This window comes from Myxocyprinus asiaticus, chromosome 45 (genome assembly GCF_019703515.2).
Source record: "Myxocyprinus asiaticus isolate MX2 ecotype Aquarium Trade chromosome 45, UBuf_Myxa_2, whole genome shotgun sequence".
NCBI lineage: Eukaryota > Metazoa > Chordata > Actinopteri > Cypriniformes > Catostomidae > Myxocyprinus > Myxocyprinus asiaticus.
The window spans coordinates 5,372,850-5,397,741 of record NC_059388.1 but is presented as its reverse complement, the minus strand read 5'-3'; the positions used below and the strand labels follow the sequence as shown (position 1 = coordinate 5,397,741).

Sequence of the window (24,892 nt, the reverse complement as noted above, 5' to 3'; positions counted from 1 at the left end):
TTAGGAACTATAGCAAACTCGCCACACCTCTGATGGATCTTACCTCCACATGCATTGAATTTAGCTGGTCTCCGTGAGCAGACTCAAGCTAAACTTGCTAAACTCAGGAAGCGGATTTCCACCACACCCATTTTAATGCCCCCTGACCCTGCGTTACAGATTATGGTGGAGGTGGATGCGTCAGAGTTCAGTGTTGGAGCGGTTCTCTCTCATCACTCTCCCTCAGATGGAAAGGTGCATCCTTGTGCGTTCTTTTCGCACCGGTTAACTCCGGCTGAAAGGAATTACGATGTCGGTAACCAGGAATTACTGGCTGTCCGGTTGACCTTGGGTGAGTGGCGTCACTGGTTAGAGGGTGCGGGGATACCTTTCATGGTTTGGACTGATCACAAGAACCTAGAGTACATCTGTAGTGCTAAACATCTTAACTCTAGGCAGGCTCGCTGGACCTTATATTTCACTCGTTTTGACTTCACTCTCTTGTATCTTCCGGGCTCTAAAAACGTCAAGCCCAATTCCCTTTCTCGATGTTTCGAAATCAAGAGCTCCACCGCCCCAGCGGACACTATCCTCCCTGCTTCTCGAGTGGTGGGCATGGTGTGCTGGGAGGTGGAAGTGAAAGTCTACACCTCACTATGTAACACTGCGTCGCCCGTCACATGCCCAGCGGGTAAGCTGTTTGTTCCGCGATCAGTTTGAAAGCACGTCCTTCAGTGGGGTCACTTGTCCAACATCGCTTGCCACCCAGGGGCTGCTCATACTCAAAAGCTCATTAGATAGCATTTTTGGTGGCCATTGCTTGTGCGGGACGTTCGTCAGTTCGTCACCGCTTATCCTATTGTGCGACTAGTAAGACCTCCTGTAGTCCTCCAGCCAAGCTCCTCCAACCACTGTCAGTCCCTTCAAAACCCTGGTCGCACATAGCCATGGATTTTGTAACTGATCTCCCCCCTCCCATGGCAACACAGTTGTTTTGACTGTAGTGGACTGGTTCTCTAAGGCAGCTCATTTTATACCCCTCCTCAAATTACCCCGAGGGAGAGAGCGGTAGCGGTCATTAATCATGTCTTCTGTATTCATGGCCTCCTGGTGGATGTGGTTTCTGACAGATGCCCCCAGTTTGTGTCACATTTTTGGGCAGAGTTCTGTCGACAGCTGGGGGCTACATTAAGTTTGTCCTCTGGGTTTCATCCCCAGACGAATGGGCAAGTGGCGCCAACCAAGAACTGGAAAGGACCCTGCGGTGTATGGCCTCCCAAAACCCTTCTTCTTGGAGCGAGAGTTTAATTTGTGTCAAGTATGCTCACAACTCGTTGCCGTCGTCGTCTACGGGGTTATCACCTTTCCAGTGTAGCCTCGGTTACCAGCCCCCCCTTTTTCCTGCCCAAGAGCCCGATCCTCAGGTTCCATCTGCTCATGGCTTTTTACAGAGGTGCCGATGCACCTGGAAAGCGATTACGGTAATGGGTTTCTCACACACTCCACCTGTCTTCCTCTGATTGCACACCCTACTTTATCCCTTGTGTGTTCCCTGTATGCTTGCTGGTTTATTGTTTGCTGTACCTTAACGTTGTTCTCCTGATTAGTGTGAAGTTCCATTCTGTTGGTTGCTTTGTTTCCAGTGGTGTTTGCCCATCAGATCGCTGTTGCCTGGTAATTGTGCTCGAGGAGGATTCCTTGGTTTCTGCCCACATGTCGGTAGACTAGTTCTGGGCTCTGCTTCGCACCACACCACTCTTCAACAGATTGTTCCAGACCTCCACAGCACACACACTGACGAACACACTATCATCGCCCCAGTGGCTTCCTTATTGAGCTCGACCGAGCTGGTGCTGTAGCGCTTTTGTGTAAACTGTTTCATTAAAGACTTGTTAGCTTTACCTCTGTGTGACAAAGTGATCATGAAGGTCCCATATCTGTTTGTGGTAGGCTACGTATTATGCAGTACTAAATATATCATATCTAAAGAGCTTGTGTGGTTAAGATTATGTTTTGAGATAATAATATAATTATTATTATAATTATTATCAAAATAATATTTACCTGATGATACAATCTCTTCCATGGGTAAACCCAGCTGATGGGACATGAACCCGAGAATGGAGAAAACCACAAATCCAGCAAAGATGCTTGTGGAGCTGTTCAGAATGCAGAGTGCTATACAGTCTCTGTGGATCACAGAATGAAGACACAATGATAAATGATAAATTACAGATGAATGTGACATATGTCAGGAAGTTAAAATAATAGTTTACCCCAAAATGATAATTGTTTCATCATTTATTAACCGTCAGGTTGTTCCATATAACCAATGAAAACTATAACCTTATAACCTTTATAATAACTTTGACTAAAATTTGAATCATCATTCACTTAAAATATTGCTTTGATATTCTTGCTTGACAATGGTGGTTACCATTCACTTTCATTGTATGGAAAAGATCAGTTTGGACATTCTGTTAATAATAGCCCCTGTTATGTTCCAAGGAAGAAATAAAGTCATTTGGGTTATGAAAGACATGAGGGTGAGTAAATGATGACACAATTGTCATTTTTGGAGTATTACCCGCTAAATGGGTGGTGTTTAGAACATTGATATAGGAGGTTACAGACTTGTAGCAGTTATTGTTGTATTTGTTATAACTGCCCAGTGCCGTTAGCACTCCCTGACACACAGCATAAGAGAAAAACACCTGTGTGCCTGCATCGCGCCACACCTGCAGAAAAAAAAAAAAAAAAAAAAAAAGAGATGAAATATGAAGAATAAATAGAATGTTAATGTAAATCACACTCAAAACTTGTCAAGAACATGTTTGGGGTAATATTTCACGTAAAAATCAAAAGAAATCATGATGAAATGAAGCATATTTTATGACCATTAAGATCTTTTTGCATCGACGGATCTCATGAAAATGACGTGCATGTGTTGAAATATTTTGCAAAATTACATTATGGGGTTAATTACACATATCATGGCAGTTCCGAGATGAAATGTCCACTGTATGACGTTAAAAGCGAGTCTGTTTTCCCAAACAGATGAGGTTTTTATGGTTAATACTCTATTGAGTTTTAACACTACACCATAAACCTTAACCTAACTGATAGTGTCATAAAAAGCCAATTTTAGATGAAAAATGTAATTGCTGAAGCTACCATGTCCTTTTGTGCTGCTACTATGATACTTTCGGCTCACGTGTCGACTCGCATGTACTCCGGTCCTTTACATCGCATTCACAAATGCAACATCAATACCGTGCAGTTTTCCTGACTGTGAACAAGTATTTGTTGTACTGAATTAAACTTGTGCTCATAAAAAAAAAGCAATGGACCTCATTCATGAAATATTCATGAGTAATTTGCACGTAAAATGGGCCTTCCTGAAAAATGTCTGCCGGATTCACAAACACTTCGCACTCCCCAGATTTGTTATTAAAACGTGTGTATGTATGTGAATTCCAAACATTCATAAAAAGGGTGCGTGTGCACGTTCATTCATAATTATCATAATCCACGTCCATGAAAACGGCATATAAGTAAGGCAACAGACTCACTATAAATGCTTTTAACATCTATGCGGAACAGTAATGAAATCGTTTTCATGAATGAAGTGCATTCATATCATAAAAGTTTTATTTAACAAGCACAATGGCTTCTCAAATAAAGTGAGGACTTACGGTTCAGTTCGCAGCGCATCGCCAGCATCATTTGTGAAACTTCTAGGGTAAATCATGATGGTAAGTGATATAAGCTACTTGTAACTGGAAGAAGCTTCAGAGAAATTAATAGAAAGCCTGAAGAAGATCTTTGACCGAAACGCTGTAAGATATTACAGATTTGCAAGCTATACGACAATGTGTGGGCTTTGTGGGCTTGTGTACCTGCCGTGATGTGTTTATTTATGGTTTTGACAGTTTGGAAAAAATTATACTTTGAAAAAAAAAAAAAAAATCTGTAAATTAACATTTCTAAATAAGTCAAGGCTATGGTTTAAAAAGAAAACAAAGCTTTTTTTTTTTTTTTTTTTTTTTTTTTTTACTAATTTATTATATTTTTTAAGGTTAGTTTCACTCATTTAATTATTAGTTATTTTTTCATAACTTATTTAATTTCACTTCTATCAAAATGTAGTCATGACAGTTTGCCTGAAAGAACACACCACTTTCGGATGTCTAACGCATGATTTGCACGTGGTCAGGAACAGGTGTAAATTTCGTTTGTACCAACTAACGTTTTGAAAATACGAAAACTTTCATGAATCCGAGAATTTACATCAGAATGGCTTTCACATTTGTTGCTACTGAGGTTGAGGTACAGGAAGGTTTAGAAGTAGGGTAAGGTTTGGGGTAGGGTTAGGTTTAGGGGTAAGGTTAACAGTGTAAGTAAAGATGTAATTAAATGCAGGTTAATTACATCTTAAGTTCACTGTATCAATTGCATCATTGCTTAAATACATAGCAGTTAAAGACACCAAATCTAAAGTGGGTCCCATTTTCTTAATGCAACCAACCCCCCCCCCCCCCCAGACCAGTTTAGGCATTTTTACACCACCAGTCTTGTTTTCACCCTGTATGAACAATGCAAACTTAAAGCAATGCCTCTAATAGTACCCTAGTCTGCTGCACATCTGGTTACTATAAGCAGGGTTAAAGGGTTGACATCCCCCAACTCTGTTTCGTAATACTAGTGTTTTTATAGTACTTAATGCTCCTGTATATTTATGCACACTTCCTGTGTATGAATTGCGATTGGAGAATATTGAATGCAAGACATCCTAAAACAAATTGAGCATTATTGTAAATGCATTAGGTATCATAAACTAACAACAACATTATGTTTTACAGCATTTATTAATCTTGGTTAATGTTCATTTATAAAGATACAATAGTAGACCTAACATTAACATTAAGGTTCCATTTGTAAACATTAGTTAATAACATTAGCTTAGATGAACTAACAATGAACAATACTTTTACAGCATTTATTAATCTTGGTTAATGTTCATTTTTAACATATAGTAATACATTTTTTAAATAAAAGTTATATATGTTAACATTAGTTATTGCAATATTAACTAACATCCACTAGTAATGAACAATTTTATTTTATTAACTAGCATAAAAAAGATTTTAATATACTGTTAAAAATATAATGTTCATTGTTAGTTCATGACACTTAATGCATTAACTAATGTTAATGAATGGAACATTATTGTAAAGAGTTACTGAAACAATTGTTCATCGTTAGATAGTGTTAGTTACGTTTTTGGTTTAATTTGTTAACATGTCAGTGGACATTTTTAATCAACATCAAGATTTTAGGATCAAGTTATATGAATGTATAAGGTAACTTCATAATATCTTTAAAATGTTTGCCCCATTTTAATCAATTTTCACCACTTTTTTCCTTCAATAATTTAAAATAGTCCTGTGGTGTGACACATGCATTTTTAAAAGTATAAATATTCCATGTAGTTTCTAAATTAATATGAGGGTCATAAAAGCTGTGCACATAATAATTAAAAAACAATTAGCAAAATGCTGATGGAGTATATAGCATGTCATACCGCAGGACAACTCAACTTCTCAAAAGTATTTTATACCAACTGTCCTCTTCCATGAAAGCTGTTTCTTTATGCCCTTGGGATGTTACATAACTGCTAATCCAAGATCCGTTCCTAACCTCTTTTGCCTCCTTGTGTCTCTATTCCAGCTGCTTTCTGTCAATTCCAAAAACATTATTCTTCTAAAGCTCCCTGTATTCAAAAACAAAACACCCAAGACAACATTTGGTTTCTCTCCACACACACACACACACACACACAAACTCCTCATACGACTGATCTCAGGAAATCCATTTCCTTTTCCTCTAATTTTTTTTGGTCAACCTTAATTTTTCTGTTGTGGCACGTTAAGCTAAGAAAAGTTCTGTCTTGTTTTGTCACTTCCACTGTGAAAATTAATTCCTCTCACAAAACAAAAGCTCTCGCACAGAAAATTCTTCTTACTCTTTCAGTAAACAAATTCTACAGATTTAAGTCTCTGTGTGCATCTGTTTTTCCCTCCATTTCTTTAAACAGACCCAGTGATGGCAGCCAGGCCTGAGGCTGACATTATGAAAAGAAACAAGCCTCACTGTATGCAACCATAACAGAATCACAGATTCATTGCAGAAGTCAATGAGATCTTAAGAAATGCAGGCAAAAACTATTAATACGTCACATTTCTTGAAGACAGAATGTTCTTTTTTGGTTTTAGATCTAACCAGATCACCCCATATGCCAGATACACATTTGGACTTGCCTATATGTAGTTAAAACTACAGCAGTGAAACTAAACCTTTATGCTCTCACACAGTGGCTTCATTTAAACAAATGAAACACCTCAGAGAAAAAAAAATTAGGACTCAGAGAAACTTGTTACGTGTGTAAAACCGGTGTGTCTTAGCCAAACTTGAACATTAACTTGAACATCACTGTATATCGTGAGAGCCACATGACTGCATAAGACAAATCAAACTGTACATGTTACAATGTTTTGCTTTTCTGTTCATGGTATGTGCTTTCCAACTGGGTCAACCAAATTTAACCAATTTACTTTCTTAGTACACTTTTTCTGGTCTTATTATGCATGATTCATTAGTGCACATCTTCATAATACTTGAAAAAAACGTAATAACTTGCTCCACTTCTGAAACAAATTTCCAACTGAAAAAAAAAACTAAAACATTTTCAACTTCACCAAGCCCTCTAATTTTTTTACCCTTTCCCCTCCAACCATATGCCACATAGAGACCACTTTTTATAATTCAATCAATTCCCGATTGATACAATTAAGTTCTACCCTACAGTACATTTTTCTGATTTCTCTCAGAAATATGCCACACAATGGAGGTAAAATAGGTTGCAAACGCTGTTTCATGTTTACTTTACAGATGGATAATTGAAAACGTACATTTCCTAAACATTCCAATTTTTATGACGTGCCAATAAGGGCCCTTGAACTACTTCCAACCATATCCATCCTAAATGAACCATGATCTCGCTGAAGTCTTAAATGTATGTTCTGGGTTCAATACAAGTTAAGCTCAATTGACAGCATTTGTTGCGGAATGTTGATTACCATTAAAAATAATTTCTACTTGTCCCTCGTTTTCTTTAAAAAGTGCAAAAATTAGGGTTAGAGTGAGGCAATTACAATCAGAGTTAAATTGGGGCAGAATGGTCTGGAATGGCGTTATTAAAAATAATAAATAAATATTGCCATTGTGTCTATCGCTTTATTCTATTTCCTGCAGGCAAGATCCAGTTCAGATTTTTTATGAATTCCATCTACATTTAGTGAGTATGCTTGCTCGAAAACACCTTTAAAGTTAATTAAATAAGCATTATGCTTCCGTCTACTTTGTGTCGGAACCTGATCTGCTAGAGTGGCACTCTTTTAATGGGGTGTGTTACACACGCGATCCTCTCCCACTTCAGTTCCGGTTAGATCACAAGTGAATATGCAACCAGTGCTCCAAGTTGGAAGTAATGTGTGGTGTGGCACATTTAAAAATCTCAATTTATCCACGGCTTACAATGGAAGTAAACGGTGGCATATTTTTTAAGGCTTTAAAGGTCAAAATATTTTGCTCACATTTTTGTTAAAGGTGAAGTCTGTAATTTCTGCACTACAAGTGGCACCAAATGGAATTACAAAAATAAATTATGTTTTCAAACAACCTTAGCCAACATCCCTTTGACTCATCATGCCCTTTCGCACTCTCTGATTCCCTATGAACAAATAGGCCATACTTAAATGGTGGTACACGTTTCACGTAGTAATAAACAAGACCACTAAAACATACACACCGGACAGAAAGCGTCTGATAACATCGCCACGAACGCCATCTGGGTGTGCGGTGTGTGGGATACATTACATGAGGTAGAATGGTTCTTCTGGTAACTAGTAAGCATAACAACAAGCTTGTTTCAGACCATTTTGGTGCCCAAGGCAAGATCACTGTTGTTGATGGAGGGAGGCAGGGGTTGTATTAACGGCTTGCACGACGATCTCATTATTGGTGTTCTCGATTGCCAGAGCAATCTCATCACTGGTGGTGGTGGTGGTGTGTGTGTGTGTGTGTGTGTCCTCCACCTTGTAAATGTGACGCCAATGTTCTCTCTGGTTTTATTCCATTCTCTGTCTCTGTGTCTTTTAGGAAGTCTTCGAATTTTGGCAAAAGCTAAATTCATGGATCTTCATATTACCCCAGATGAACAAGTAAATCTGAAATTTTTTTCAGCTTTGTGTGAGTGCTGAACACTGGTTGAAATAGGGTGGACCCTTTGCGCTGTGCCCAGAGTCATTACACTGATGCGCACAACTCAAACACGCACACAACGGTGATTTTGCATCAATGATCAAGTGAAAGAAAGGACCTCTTACCCATAATTTTTGGTACAAAATAAACCTAGATGGGACTTGCGATAAGCCGCATTCACATGACCCGCTGGTGTGAAGCATCATAATTTCCCCGGCGTTGTGTTTCAGACCATTCGGAAGAAGTAACATTACGTGGACAGTGCCAGTGCTAAAAGCAAAACAGGACATTCTCTGCAAGCGCTTTTCATGTGGAGTTCAAAGCAGCAAATCATGTAAATGCGGCTTCACTATTGCTGTTGCAAAATGGATAGCCACTATTAATGTTGGGGAGGATGATGGTTTAAGAGATTTAATGCTGCAAACTACGGGGACTAGAAATATATTTCAGTTATTCAACTTCCGACTTAGACTTTGGGAAATGTTTAGTGTTGCTTGAATTGGAGCTATTTTAGTGCATTTCTATCTTTATTCAGTAAAATGCTTTGTATAGAAAATGTTAATAAAACATTTTTGTTACTGTACATTTTGTTTTCTTTTATTTTTTAAGAAGGAACTACATGCATTTTGTATATAATTTCTTTCCATAAGAGCAAAATCTGTGCATTATTCCAAACTTTTGGCTGCCAATGTATATATATATATAAATATCCAGCACCACACATTCCCTCTGTTTCACTCACATCAGGGTTGGAAAGTTTACTGACGTCAGGATACAGGTAATAAACAATGCCAGTTCCAGCTCCCGGCAGACTCACTCCTCTGATGAACAGGATAAACAGCATTAAGTATGGGAACGTAGCTGTAAAGTACACAACCTGCAAAAATAATTACACCAAACACAAACACAATTAAAAGACTTGACACCTTCAATAAAACAATTCACTTAAAATCTCCCTAGGTAACTTACAACTGTAAATTCTTATTTTCCATGGCCCCAAAAACCATTTGGATATGTAATGTCAAAAGTAGCATCTGTAAATAAATGCTGCTAGACTTTTTCTTAGAACTAACAAGCTTGCAAATGTAGTTGGTTATATAATGCAAACGTTATTATCGCTTACAAGTGATGCACTACAGTTAAAGTGGTGGTGGTGGTGTAGTGGACTAAAAGCACTGAACTGGTAAGCAAAAGGTTGTTGGTTCAATCCTCACAGCCACCACCATTGTGTCCTTGAGCAAGGCACTTAACTCCAGGTTGCTCCAGGGGGATTGTCCCTGTAATAAGTATACTGTAAGTCGCTTTGGATAAAAGCGTCTGCCAAATGCATAAATGTAAAGTGTCATGAGATAGCATTTTGTGAGGAACAGGGCGAAAATTAAGTGATTTAATTAACTGAAAATCTGACATTTTAGTCCTGATTTGTGTGAAAGTGAATAAAATAATTGTTGTTGTAGCACCTGCAGTGTTTAGTTCACCAGGAAACTGCTGTGATATGTACAACGGGCCATGTAAAAAAATAATTTTGCAGAAATGTAGGTATAGTAACGTGATTCTATGAGACTATGGCATCTGAGATGCCATATGAGACTAATAGTCGTTCACTGACCTTGCCCGTGGTCTTAATTCCTTTGAAGATGCAGAAATAACAGATGACCCAGGCCAAAAGAAGACACATGGCAAGATCATAGTTCACACTCTCCAGACCACCACTGTTCGATACCCGCAACATACGATGACTGAGGATTATAAACAACATTATAAACACATTTTCTTGACTTTTCATTGACATTTCAGTTTAATGCACATCAAACACTTTTTAAGAACAATGCAGAAAAGCATAAGCACAGCACGAAAATAGCCCATAAACACAAATATTTCCACAGCAGATACAGATGTTCCTTTTTCCGTGATTTACTTTTGTGGGTTTTAGTTTAGAAAACAGCATGAACTACATGTTGTTCTCATTGAGTTCACCGGCTTTGTGGTTCAGCCCAGATTTCCCAACATCCCTTGTCTACATGATGAAACATTAAGAATCACCATCTCAAAGATGTTGGATGTTTTTTTATTTTTTCCACCCTTTGTTAGGTTAAGGGTTATCTCACTCAAAGTCCAAGACTTGGGAGTGTATGAATGCTACAAAGTTATGTGAGTTCTTCAGATATTACCAGATAGTTCTGACTGCCATCAAAACAATTTCCATTAGTATGTGGGAAGGAAAGAATGCAGTTGATTGTGATTCTGATAACTCATATAGATATCATATAGACATATTTTAAATAAAGATATTACATTTCTTTTAAGTAATGTTAAAATATATTTTAACATTAAATGCAGAAATGTAAAAGACAATCTTGGGGTGGTTTCCAAGGTGTTCTGAGTGGTATTAGCATGTTTCCATCCAGTTGCTTGGGCGTTCCTAACCTGGGTTCACAGAATAATGTTACTAGACCTAACTTTTTGCTAAATTATTTTTATGTGGCTTGTTGCAGCAGATTCCTGGTGAAATGAACACTAGAGGCTCTACAACAACAATTACTTTTACTCCCTTTTACACAAATCACATGTAAAACGGCAGATTACCAGCTCATAAATACTTACTTTTGCCCTGTTCCTCACACAATGCTATCTTATGGTGTAAAACACATTTACTATAGAGTATAACTTGTAAGGAGATGCATTTTAATAATATGACCAACTACATTTACAAGCTTGTTCAAGCCTAATCAAATTGTGCAGTAGCTCAGTAACTGATAGAGCACTGGACTTGTGATACAAAGAACCGAGGTACGAATCCAGCAAAAAGTGTCATAGAAGGACCATAAAATTATGTAATTGCTTCAGCAATTGCATTTTTCATCTCACATTTGCTTTTCATGACACTTTCGGTTAGGTTTAGGTTTAAGGTTTAGGGTAGGAATGCAGGTGTTGTTTATTTAAAACTCGATAGAGTATTGACCTTAAAAAACCTCATCTGTTTGGGAGAAAATTTAACCTGCTTTTAGCGCCACACAGTGGACATTTCACCTCGGAACTGCTGCAATACATGTAATAAACTGCACAATATAATTTTGCAAAAATGTCGCCACAGTCACGTAATTTTTATAATATCTGGCTGGTATTTCTAGGTGGTTGAGTGTTCTAGTGGTTATTAGGGTATTGCTATGCAGTTCCTAAGTTTCTGAGTTGTTTTAAGCTCATTGCTTTAAGCAGTTGTTAGGGTGTTCTGGGTGGTTACTTACTGGCCAAAAAAGTCAAAAGAGCCTGCCTAAGTATTTATAATATTCTAGACCCTAGATACGGCTAGACATGTCCCTCCTTCTGTATAAGTTAATGGTATTTTATCATCTGCAAAGAAGAAATCGGAAGAAAAGAAAATCACAATTCACATCAATGTCCCTTTTGTTGTGTTTATAAAAGGGTTCATTAATGACTAATAATTCATTTACAAATGCATTATAAATCATTAAAATGCAGTTATAGCAAGATGCATAAAAAGGGTGACTTTCTCGCAATATCTGCCAAATAGTGAGCAATTATTCCTCACATGTTATAAATACCTAATAGTAGCCTTAGTAACCTATGAAAATTTACCTTTATGTAAGGTGGACACATATGAAGGATTTATTAAGGAGCTGCCAACATTAGAAACATGTACATAAAGTTCAATATGGTTTACTCACTTGTGTTGTCACATTGATGTAAAAATAATTGTTTAAACTAGTCCTAGTTACCTAGTCTTCTACAAAAAAATTACTATTAAGTCATCAGACTTTTTTATATGATATATGCTGTAAATCAGCATGAAGACCTAAAAATGTTTTTGTAGAAGACTAGGTAACTAGGACTAGTTTAAACAATTATTTTTACCTCAACATGACAACACAAGTGAGTCAAGACATTACAAAGTAATGAATATAAACACAAAGAGAACTGGAGCAAAATGCCATAATGCTTCCATATAATCTTACTATAACAGTCTTTTTTTTGCTGCATTGTGCCTTAAATCATAAATTAAGGCATTTTATGTTTTTGATAAAAATATATGTGTGTGTGTGTGTATACATATATATATATATATATATATATATATATATATATATATATATATATATATATATATATATATATATATATATATATATATATGTGTGTGTGTGTGTGTGTGTGTGTGTGTGTGTGTGTATTTATTAATTATTTACAAGTTAATCTAACTATTTGGCAAGTATTGCATGAAGTTGTCATAACTGCATATCAGTGATTTACAATGCATTTGTAAATGGCTTATTAGTAATTTATAAACCTCTTTATAAACCCTTAACAAAAGAAATGTTAATGTAAAGTGTTATTGAAAATAACTTAATCACACACCTCTCCTCAACAAACTGCACAATTTGTTTTTTATTAAAATAAGTATAAATAAGTACATTTATGAATCATTTACAAGTTAAACTCACTATTTGGCAAATATAGCATGAAGTTGTCATAACCACATATCAGTGATTTATAATGGATTTGTAAATGGCTTATTAGTCATTTATAAATCCCTTTATAAGCCCTTAACAAAGGAAATGTTCATGTAAAGTGTTATCGAAAATAACTTAATCGCACACCTCTCCCCAACAAACTACACAATTTGGTCATTCATATCTGTAGCACAAACCAAACAGTGCAGGAAAAGTTACATGCGAAAGTGTAATACTTATGGTTAGAAAAATTACAAACCATGACTATAAACAATATAACAAATTCATGAAAGTTTGGAACTCCAGTGTAACACTAGTTTCAATTTCAAATTATTTTGACAGGTGGTTCTGGGTTTATGACTCTATAAAGAAATTGAAAGCACTGATTATGAATACATTTGAAATGATAAAGTAGGGAATTACTTATTCAACTTACAACCAATACTCTTGTTCCGGGGAGATGACTTTAAAGGGCGGCCATCCAGATTCATTGTGAGAACTGGGAAAAGAATGATAAAAGGAGATTTTGAGTGCACCAAAGCTTTTCAGTATACATCTTTTCAAACAAAAGCAGCTGTTGACTTCCGTTTCTGTGTTGTGATAAGTTCTATACACTAAAAGCTAAGCTTAAATCTATTTATTTTTGAAGATATTAACAAACGAAAAATATAAAGAACTGTTTGATATCAAGTTTTGAATAGGATTGTTTTATAATTGAATGGTTAAAAAGTCTTTATCAGGCTATATGTATAAACCTGCCCCTTTTTTGTAGTCTTCCTGTTTGATAAATCCAAGGAATAAATAATTCTTTCTTAATATATTACAAAAGTATTTTTCCAAATGTGTTTACAACCATTTAAAGCATTCAATCCAAACAGCACCTTCCATAACCCAGTAAACATCCGGGAGAACAACAGACAGTCCAAGTCTTTTCATTTCCAACTCTCAGATGTTGTCCTGTTGCCTGTTGCAAGTGTGGTTACCTTATGCTGTGGTTATCGCCAGATCTGTCCGTTTCATTGTAGAGGAAAGACCAGTCAGTGTAAGGTCTGTGAAAGCCTGTGTATGTAACAGTGATATTTTGGCAGTTTTCTGTTGATAAAATGGGAGATAAAAGTGAAATCTGAGGAATGTATATTTAGACCATGTCCACACTAATCTGTTTAAGTTTGAAAACCTCAGTTTAAAGTTTCCTAACGTTCGTTTTCCAAAGTATGCAGTACTGGAGATTTTAGAGTGCTCCATTTTTGGTGGAGGAAAGCATTGTTGTAGTTTGGATGAGAGGTGTAAACGTGAAATTTTCAAACAAAGATGTATTAGTGTGGATGTGACATCAGACTACTGATTTAAAGAATATTCCAATTCCTATATTTCAGAGAATAATGAGTGTATAATTACCAAATACCTAGGTTTGTACGTTTTCTAAGAAAATCAGATTGAAGCTTGGCCTTGCAAAACTCTAACCCACAATGATAGTCTCCAATATTTGTAGTGGTTGTTGGCACGTTGCTATGCCATTTCTAAGCTGTTCTAGGTGGTTGTTAGGATGTTGCTTGTTGGATGATATGTGGTTGCTAACTGGCCCAGGTAAAAAAAAAAAAAAATAATAATAATAATAATAAAAAAAACAGCCGTAACTCAAATCATAAGTCTGATCACTTAAAAAATGTCTAACCCTAAAATCTCTAGCCCCAGCAAACACCCCATTATATTGGTGAGATTCAAAGCTGTGATATTCATGGCATTGGGCAAGCCCGAAATCTTATTCAGAACATTATTCAATGTATGAATCCCTGAATAAATACAGTTTATAATGGATTGGATTATGTTACATAATACATGAAAACACACCTGTGTTCCAGTAGTTGTCACAAGAAGTCCATGGTAGAGTGCTCCAAAAAGAGTTGAAGAGATAAAACAGAGCCCAGGCCAGCACCACAATGTAATATATATTCAGATAGATCACTATAACTTGGGAGGCCACGCCTACTCCTACAAACAAGAAATAGAATGTGTGAGAAATAACACATTAACCTTCAACCATCTTCAACCATGAAGTTGCTTTATGGGCTACTTTAATGCCAACAGTTTGGTCCATTTAAAAGACATGCACTTATTTTTTGTAAATCTGTTTATAAATGCTTATGCGACCTTCAAACATGGGACAGATTTTTCTCCAAGCGGTGACACCTCCTTCGCTAGTGTATTGACCTAACGCTGTCTCCAGGAAGAAGATTGGAATTCCACAGAAGAAGAGGAATATGAAATATGGGATGAAGAACACACCTGGAGATAACAGAAATAAGTTAACTCATAACTCACGCTTACAGGTCTTATTGCATTATTGTTGGTGGAAGGTAACAGAATACAACAAATGGAAGTATATCAGCTTCTTCAAAATTATAGGTACTTCCTGGATGCATCACTATTTGGTCCAGCGTATCCATTTAAAAAATGTGTGTATTTAAATACATTTTAGAAAATCTTCATACATATACACAATATATATATATATATACTGTAAAAGATTTGACATATATATATATATATATATATATATATATATATATATATATATATATATATATATATATATATATATATATGTCAAATCTTTTAAATGGTATAGCTCATCAAAAAGACGTTATATCTCTATGCCATATCTCCAGCTTAATGTCTTTTAATCACATTTATTTAAAGAGGTTGAGGGTTGAATGTGCTCTAATTTGACCTTGTTTTATATAACTTATATACATAAATAATTACAAAAAATAATCATGAACCCAAAATTTACTTTCTTAATGCACTTTCCTAGTCTTAGTGAGCATGATTCAGTCATCAGTTATTTCAAAAATAAAAAGGTTTGTCTTTATAATATTTGATCAAAATGTAATACATAAAGTAATAATGTAATATCATAATATTGAAAATGTAATAAAGATGTAGTAATGGTGTAGTAATGCTTTTCCACCATGCTCCATTCTAGTATGCTACAGTTACTTTTAATTAGCCAATCATTTCCCAATAGATAAAATCAAGCCTTTTATCTTGTTGAATATCCATTTTCACTCAGAAATGAATAGTTGCGAATGCCATTTCACATTGTCTTTAACATGGAAATGCAACAAAAATCAATAACAGTATTTCATGATGACTTTAAAAAAGCAGGATATTTGTATCAGCATGTGCTCAGGGAACAGTGCATGAAGTGATTTTTTTTTCTTTTTTTTTTCTTTTTTTTTTCTGAGCAATGCAGAAGAACACAGTGCTCTATTGATTGTTTTATATAGCATGGGCTTCAGCTCTGATTTGCTGCCTTTTAAAGGTCAAACCCATCTCATGGTGCAGGGGTTCAAACCCCCCAGGCCTCATTCCTCTCTCTCTCTCTCTCTCTCTCTCTCTCTCTCTCTCTCTGTCTGTCTGTATCCTCTGTGTTCTCCTTTAGTCCTACTTCTTGCCATATATCAAACATATTCTTTCTCTTACCACCTCCATTTTTGTAGCACAGGTAAGGGAAGCGCCACACGTTTCCCAGGCCTATAATTTCCCCAGCCATGGACAGCAAAAACTCAGTCTTATTGGCCCATTTCTCTCTAGCTTCGGGCCTGCTGTCTGCACTCTGTTTTTGGTCCTCTGGCTCCATAGCAGCTCCATTGGCATTGCCTCTGTCTCCGCTTTCCTCCACAGTCATTTTCTTTTTCTCCTTTTCGTTTCTTTTCTCTGTCTGTAAGCATCTGACATAACACATATTAAAAATCCATCAGCAAAGCCCACTGATGCAGAACTGTAAGGGGCCGTTAGAATTAGGGTTAGGGTTAGGTTAGGGTTAGGCTTTTGGCACATGGAAAATCGAAAGGACCAATGCTCCCTTAGCTAGACCCTAGAACCACAAACCAACCCCCCGTGCTTAGATCAGATTAGATTATGCAATGATAGATTATGCAATGAGTGCTTTTAAGATGACTTGTCAGGTTAAAAGGTGTCTACATAAGGTGTCTTTAACCTTAGAGTTAGAGTTAGGTTTTAGGAAAAGGGTTGGGTTAGGGTTAGGTTTAGGTTTAGGGTTAGAGGTAAATACAAATGTAATTTAATGCAGGTACTTTAAATGTAAGCAGGGTTGGGAGGGTTACTTTTAAAATGTATTCTACTACAGATTACAGAATACATGCTGTAAAATTTAATTTGTAATGTGTTATGTTGATTACACAAGATCAGTAACGTAATCTAAATACTTTGGATTACTTCTTCAGCACTGGTAGATTTTTTTTACTTGTTTTGACTATAAAAAAATTGGCCAGTACAGTAAGACAATATACACATGTTAAAAATACATACTCTAAAAAACCTAAATATCTTAAGCAATGTTGCTTCTTTGTTTTAAGGTTTTTTAGATATTTTTACATAAAAACAATACAAAAATTCTCATCAACAATAAGATTGTTGCCCCAATTTCAAAGTTCTTACTATATAATATGATCTAAATGTTATTTTGTTTTTATTAAAAAAAATATATATGATCCTGCCTGATAACAAGTGCATATAAAATGGCTAGAAATAGCATTTTAGCTTAGCATAAAGCTAAATATTCATACGACAATTTACACAAGGGTTATTTCTATTTCTGCTGCTCCAAACTTACTTCTCTGTCTGTTTGTATAAATGTAACACATCTTAAGAGTGTTTCACTGCTGTTCAAATGCTCTTTGGATCGCATCATTTATATGGATAAATGTTTTCTATCTGAATAGACTAAATATTAAATGAAACAAATGACAATAAAATGCAAAGTAATCTCTTCAGTAATCAAAATACTTTTTGAATGTAACTGTATTTTAATTAACAACAATTTAAATTGTAACTGTAGTGGTATAGAGTTACTAGCTAGAATGACTGAATGGTCTTATGGTAAAGTCTTTGCCTCCAGTACAAGGAGTTCTGTGGTCTAATCCTCCCTAATCTAGTTTTTTTAATTTAATAAACAAAGATTGCAACTGAATGTCAGTGGCTGTATATCATGAGCTGGGGACACGTATGTTTGCAGTTTGCAATTTGGTAGGGACACGTCCCACCCATCCCACCCGTAAATTACGCCTATTCATGACGCAATTTGTTTGTCCATATCTAATATATTATTAAAAAATGCATTACAAATGCAGTTTGCATAAAACAATTACTTAATTACTTAATATTATTTAACTATTTTTGTTCTGGGGCTTAAAGTGAAATGTGTCATGTGGTGCAACCGTCTGGAATTTTATTAAAAGCTGAAATTCTTGAAAAAAGAAATGTTGGAATGAATAGTGCAGAATCATCTTTTATTATTATTATTTCTTTTAAAGCAATTGTATTTTAAAATATGATTAATATTTGTCAGGTGGTGTAACTGACATGCATTTGTTGTCATGTGACTAAAACAAACAAACAAATAAATATCAGATATTTTTATGAAAAGGCACATTTTGTTCAGGTTTATTGGTGTAACCTTGGGAAATCTTGACTCAAAAATTAATGATAAAAAAAAAAAAAAACGTTAAAATATGTTTGAAAACTTTTTTGGGGGAAAAAAAAAATTAGATTAAGTTGTGTACACTCTTATGTATCGAAGGTGCAAGGAAAGTATTTAATACCTTGAACTTGATGGTAACACCGCCTGACATTTTTTTTTTTTTTTTTTTTAGAAAATGTTATAAATGTTTTCCAAAATTTGTGAAACCCTTTTCTTTTTTTTTCTTTTTTCTTTTCTTTTTTTTCTTTTTTTTTTTTTTTTTTTTTTTGTGGATTTTCTCCCCTTTTTCTCCCAATTTGGAATGCCCAATTCCCAATGTGCTTTTGGTTCGCCTCAGTCCAGGTGGCGGAGGACGAATCATATAATATGGCTTGTTGAGCGCGTTGCCACGGAGACATAGTTGTGCCATGGGTGGAGGCTTCACGCCATCCACCGCGGCATCCACGCTCAACTCACCACGCTCCCCACGGAGAACGAACCACAATATAGCGATCACGAGGAGGTTACCCCATGTGACTCTACCCTTAGTAATTATTATTTAGATTATTGTCAAATATGGAGAATAGTAGAATAGTAGAATATAGTATCGAAGTATAATAAAGAATTAAGTCAAGTTCGTTGTGTCCAAGAGAATGAGAAATGTGTCCAAAGTTGATTGGCAAGTGTACATCAGATAGGCTTAAATTAAATAGTAAATGGACATTTGTGACATTTTGCATGCATACAATCAGCCAAAACAATTGTGCATAAGGTCGTCCAATACCCCCACACCCCCCCCCCCAAAAAAAAAAAAAAAAAAAAAAAAAAAAAACACAACACTGTTGTGAAATAACAGAGAATAAAACATTTACATGTAATAACTGCATGAAATGCAATACAAATAGAAATGTTTTACAACAGCTAAGCTTTAAAAATCAGCACAAAAAAGTTTCTTGGACTTACCAAAGTTTATGGACAGCTCCCTTATGTGCGTGCTCAACCCGTCTGTGCAGACAACTGTATTCTGCATGTGCAGCAAACTATCAGGAGTGGGAGAGGGTGTGACAAATTCTGCACACAGGAACGATTATGGTCCTGCAAGCCCCGACAATTCTAGAAATTCCATGTTTCATTAAAGCATTACAAAGTGCATAATACCGGTTATCAGAAAATTCTTTAACCCTTTCAGAAAATGTAAATTCTCCTCTACTCATTTGAAATGCTTGTCTGCTTCCCTCGCCCTGAAAAAAAAAAAAAAAAAAACTGATCAATTTTATGGACGCCTTTAACATCTTTACTGATTCCACATTTCATGAAATTCAACAGGAGTTTATTCGGTAAATGTGATTCCATCATAGTTTATTCGCATTTCTTCTTATCGAATAAAAAAACGTATCCACCTCAAGCGAGCGTATACGTTTTCTATGCGCATCTTGGTGTTTCCAACCAGCAGATTTTATGCGATATACTAAAATACGTATAAAAAATGTTGATGGAAACATAGCTCCAACTCGCACCGTCACCATTACTTGTGCCTCTCTTGGTATCCGCCACCATATACACACATGCGCATGTACTGTTTCCATACACTAGGATATTTAAAACATTAATATGCATATTCTGTTGCCTCTACAATCCTGTCTGTTTCTTTTACACAAGAAAACTTGATCCAACCTCACAATATACAGCCTAAATCGCTTCAGTGTTTGCAGATGTGCAACTTGCACAACAGTAAAAAGAGATGTAGTTTACTCTAAAGCATAGTTCTAGCTCACTGCAAATTGTAAATTGTCTGTATGTATTGTCTGTATTGTTTTTCTGTGGAGTGTTCTGTTGTTATTTGTACTATTACGTGTTTCTACTGGTCATGTATGTCATATGTTAGGCTTACTTACAGTTCAGAAGACACTGTGTTTCGTTTCATCCCCTGCCACACAGGAGAGAAACATTAATAAAAGCACTTGAACTTCAATTTACAGTTCCCTGATCTGTCACTCACTCGACGTTGTGTCGATGTAGTGACACTAGGGGTCGCTCTTGGGAGCCCCAAACACCTCTTATCTTTGAGAAAAGGCCAATGGGAATTGGTGAGTGGAATTTGCATGCCACTCCCCCAGATATATGTGTATAAAATGAGCTGGCTCGCAACCACTCATTCAGATTTTTTCTTCGGAGCCAAGTGGTGTTCATTCATTGAATTCATTCACTGAATTCCACTGCCGTTCCATTCAACTCTGTGTATGCTGTTGGATATAAGGCGCATTTCAGCGGTGCAGAGAACGCCCCAGGGTGCTTCGACAGCTAAAAGAGAGTATACATTCTAATAATAAAAGAGTATATTTTCGTCTAAAAGAGTGGCACTTACGGAGAGCGTCTTTTTAAAGATGCCTTTCCATCTGTGTATAGTTCCTGGTTGCGGTCGTTACCTCTCCACCTCCGACGGCCACAATCACTGCCTCACGTGTTTGGGCTACAGCAACGCTGAGACAACGTTCGTGGATGGCTCATGCTCTCACAGCAGGATGAGCTCTCGATCGCAGCATCGGAGAGCAGGCTGATCCGGTCGGATGCGGAGGACTCGACTGGGCTCCCACCTTCAGATGTGGTCGCCCAGTCTGAGGCCGACGCGGAGCTGGCGGCCATGATTTCCCAGGCTGCCGTGAGCATCAGGCTTGAGTGGAACTCTCCACCCTCCCCTGAGCCCTCGCGGCTTGACGATTGGTTCCTGGGCTCTGAGCTCCACTCACGGCCGCACCCCGCCCCGGTTCCGTTCTTTCCGGAGGTGCACGAGAAGCTCACGAAGTCCTGGCAGGCACCTTTTACTGCCCTAACCTGACCTCTGAGCTTCTCCACTCTCATTACCCTCGACGGTGGGGTGACCAGGGGGTACACGGCGATTCCCCAGGTGGACAAGGCGGTTGTGGTGCGCCTGTGCCCGCAAAACGCCGCCACCTAGCGGAATCACCTGAGATAAATTCAAAGCCCCCCCCACGATCCGGCGCCAAGAACCCTAGGAAGGCTTCGAACAGCCTGAGACAGGTGACCCAGGGGGGAGGAGACCCGCTGTGAGTTTGGAGGTGGTGGACAGACCACTCCATCCCCCAGTAGAGGGCCGGGAGGAGAATCTTTTGTTTCCTTTGAATTTGATTTCGCTGCACACCCGAGGGGCTGCGGCACCCACATTTTCAAATAAAGAGCGGTTTCCTCATTTCCTGGGTCACACATCCGGTGTTTATGGCTGTCGTTATCTCACGGAGATGCTGTGACTCCCGTTCAAGATGCTGACGCATCAGCGCTTTCTGTTGTGCGTCCAGCATCAAGATTGGTTTGTGGCAGTAAACATGAAGGACGCGTACTTCTACGTCTCGGTTTTACCATGGCACAGACCCTTTCTGTGGTTCGCCTTCAAGGGCTGGGCATATCAGTACAAGGTCCTCCCCTTCGGTCTGTCCCTGTCGCCTTGCGTCTTTACAAAAGTCGCAGAGGCAGCCTTTGCCCCGCTAAGGGAAGTAGGCGTTTTCATTCTCAATTATCTCGACAACTGGCTGATTCTAGCACGAGACCTGTTGTGTGTGCACAGGGACCTGGTGCTCAGGCACCTCAGCCGGTTTGGGTTTCGGGTCAACTGGTAAAAGAGCAAGCTCTCCCCGGTTCAGAGCATCTCTTTTCTCGGGATGGAGTTAGACTCAGTCTCTATGATAGCGCGCCTCATGAACGAGCGCGCGCAGTCGGTGCTGAACTGCCTGAAGTCGAACGGCGGTCCCACTGAAACAGTTTCAGAGGCTCCTGGGGCATATGGCGTCCTCGGTGGCGGTCACGCCACTCGGGTTGATGCATATGAGACCACTCCAGCACTGGTTTCAGACTCGAGTCCCGAGATGGGCATGGTGCCGTGGTCATCACGCCGATCTGCCGCCATGTGTGCAAAGGGCACGCAACCACGGGCTCCTGGACAGGGCTGCGACTGCGTTGGCATATCAACTGCCTCGAGTTGCTGGCGGTATTGCTGGCCCTGCGAAGGCTTCGGCTATTGATCCAGGGCAAGCACATGTTGGTCCGGACGGACAACATGGCAACTGTAGCATATATAAACCACCAATGCGGCTTACACTTGCATCGCATGTCGCAACTCGCCTGCCGTCTCCTCCTCTGGAGTCAGCAGCCACTGAAGTCGTTGCGGGCCATTCACATCCCAGGCGACCTCAGCCGTGCAGCGGATGCGCTGTCATGGCAGTTTACACTCAGGGGAGAGTGGAGACTCCACCCCCAGTTGGTCCAGCTGATTTAGAGTCGATTTGGCGAAGCACAGGTGGACCTGTTTGCTTCCCGGGAATCCTCCCACTGCCTGCTCTGGTAGTCCCTGGCCGAGGCTCCCCTTGGCACAGACGCGCTGGCACACAGCTGGCCCCGGGGGCTGCGCAAGTATGTGTTTCCCCCAGTGAGCCTGCTTTTTTCTAAGAAAAAGAAAAAAGGCAAATAAATGCAGTGGAAAAGGCCGATAACTGATTTATCAGCCGATAGGTTTTAAAATCAATTTATAGATTATAGAAGAAACTTTCTTATTGCGGATTCACGCATACTCCGTGAGCAGGGCGTGAGCAACGCGTCGCGTTTGAATTTTTACATAGGATGCGTCTCTTTTCTAGGTTCCTACGGCAATGGCTTAATATATCATCAAGGCAAGTCAGTCCACTCTGCTGTCATTTTTGGAATGCTCTCGGGCAGGTTGGGCAGCTATTTTCTTTGTAAACAAGCGGCATAAAAGTACAGCTCCTGTCTAGTTGAATGTGGAAACTTCCAAAACGGTTGGTCATGATTACGATCAAAGAAAATCAGCAGTAAATCCGACAACAATAGTATCATAAATTTTGCTGGTTTACCTCAGATTACGCTTTTTTCAGGCTGGATCAGCTAATACGCATGTGCATTCTTGAGCTGATTGACAGGCGATGTCTTTATCTAAAAGGTGATTGGCTCTTTTACCTGTAAGGCAGGTGTTGCAAATTATCCCATTAATTTTAATACCAGTGGTCCGTCTCTTCTAAACTGTCTCTGTATATATACAACACGGGCAAAAGTCCTGCAGTTTATTTATTTATTTATTCTTTCCTTTATTTAGGTATTTTGAGTTTGTTTGTATGCAGACCTATAAATTGTAGTGTATGGTAGGTTCGGTTTAAATATTGTTTATTTGCTTTTGCATCTTTTCTCTAATCTCCTGATTATTTTAGTTTCCACTGCACCCAAAGCCGCTGAGTTCAGCATGAGCCACGCAGCAAAAATAGGCTCGGCGCCGAAACTATCCACACACTTCCGCATCTGGGACACTTCTTGGATGCGTCACCTCGTGACTCACGCTTACAGTGTGAAGGGTGTAATCTGTTAACATGGGTGCCGAAACAAAAACGTCCTGTTTTTGCCTCACTCATGCCCGCTCATTGAGGATATGTGAAACTGGCCTTAGCCTTTCCATACTATGACAGGAACAATAGAGGCTACAAATAAAACCCCAAGTTTAGAGCATAACGCAGGTCTATGAACAAGCTCGAAATACACTTACTTATTTCAGGACTCTTATTTTGAAATGATGGAGACTTGGCTCCGTTACAATGCTCTATATATGTATTTACCAAATTAAGCTATTTATAGATCCAGATTACTGATTTTGTGTATATATATATATATATATATATATATATATATATATATATATATATATATATATATATATATATATATATTTTTTTTTTTTTTTTTTTTTCTTTCCAAAAAAATTCTTCTCATTCCCTTGCTTAAATTTAGAACACTTTATTTACCTAATTAAAAATAACCAAATAGGATAAAAATATGAACGACTGTTGTCAATCAGTTAATATAGCCATATAATCCTCCAGTGCCGGCCACATAGGAACACAGAGGAATAAACAAAAAAACTATCAGCATAGATATTTGCAGATAACCAAAAGTTCCAAAAAGCAACTATCGGCACTGATTTATCGGTAAAACCGATATATCAGTCTACATCTAGTTGACAGTGGAATTTGAACCTGATCCACTCCGTGAAGGCGCTGTCATATCTCATTCAAACGAATACACTGCACGGAATATGGCATGTTTCAATCGGTCATGAGACATGGAGGAGCTAATGAGCATTTGGCATCACTGGCGTAAAACCTGTGTTGTAACGCTTCTTGAGATGGCAATTTCTAAATGTTTAAATAAGTGCGAGATTTGGCAGTTACGGCCGCTGCGACTGATGGAGTTGAAAATCACTGATTAAAGATTTAAATTTAGGTCTGTTCCCACACAGAGCTATCATATGGCTCCTGAAGAATTGGTTTATAGTATACAAATAGAATGGAATATTTTTATGAACAAAATAAAATAATTAATTTAAATGACTATGTTATGATTAAGCAATTATAGAATTTATATTTATATTGTTTTGGTTTAAGTTATAAGTTTAAGTTAAGTTCCTGTGAAACAAGCTGAATACTGCACGGTATATTGTCAATTTATGTAAATGTGTTAAACAAATGTGATGGCATTTAAACATTAAATTTATCCAACTGATAATAATTACAATAAAATGAACCAATTCATTACATGAATTCAATATTCATAAACATTTGTACAT

General features: G+C 37.8%; 1 protein-coding gene across 1 annotated transcript in view; it reads right to left on the bottom strand.

Moving 5' to 3' along the window:
* LOC127435320 (sodium- and chloride-dependent GABA transporter 2-like) overlaps positions 1-19,330 on the bottom strand; it is a 30,454-nt gene extending 11,124 nt beyond the window's left edge. The window contains exons 1-10 of the mRNA XM_051688715.1: positions 19,219-19,330; positions 16,257-16,504; positions 14,922-15,056; positions 14,622-14,762; positions 13,754-13,862; positions 13,207-13,269; positions 9,911-10,040; positions 9,044-9,178; positions 2,614-2,717; positions 2,044-2,168 (exon numbers count right to left, since the gene is read on the bottom strand). Of these exons, the coding sequence (XP_051544675.1) occupies positions 2,044-2,168; positions 2,614-2,717; positions 9,044-9,178; positions 9,911-10,040; positions 13,207-13,269; positions 13,754-13,862; positions 14,622-14,762; positions 14,922-15,056; positions 16,257-16,461 (1,147 nt within the window). The 5' untranslated portion in view covers positions 16,462-16,504; positions 19,219-19,330. The remainder of the gene's footprint in view (positions 1-2,043; positions 2,169-2,613; positions 2,718-9,043; positions 9,179-9,910; positions 10,041-13,206; positions 13,270-13,753; positions 13,863-14,621; positions 14,763-14,921; positions 15,057-16,256; positions 16,505-19,218) is intronic.
* Positions 19,331-24,892: the final 5,562 nt, after the last annotated feature.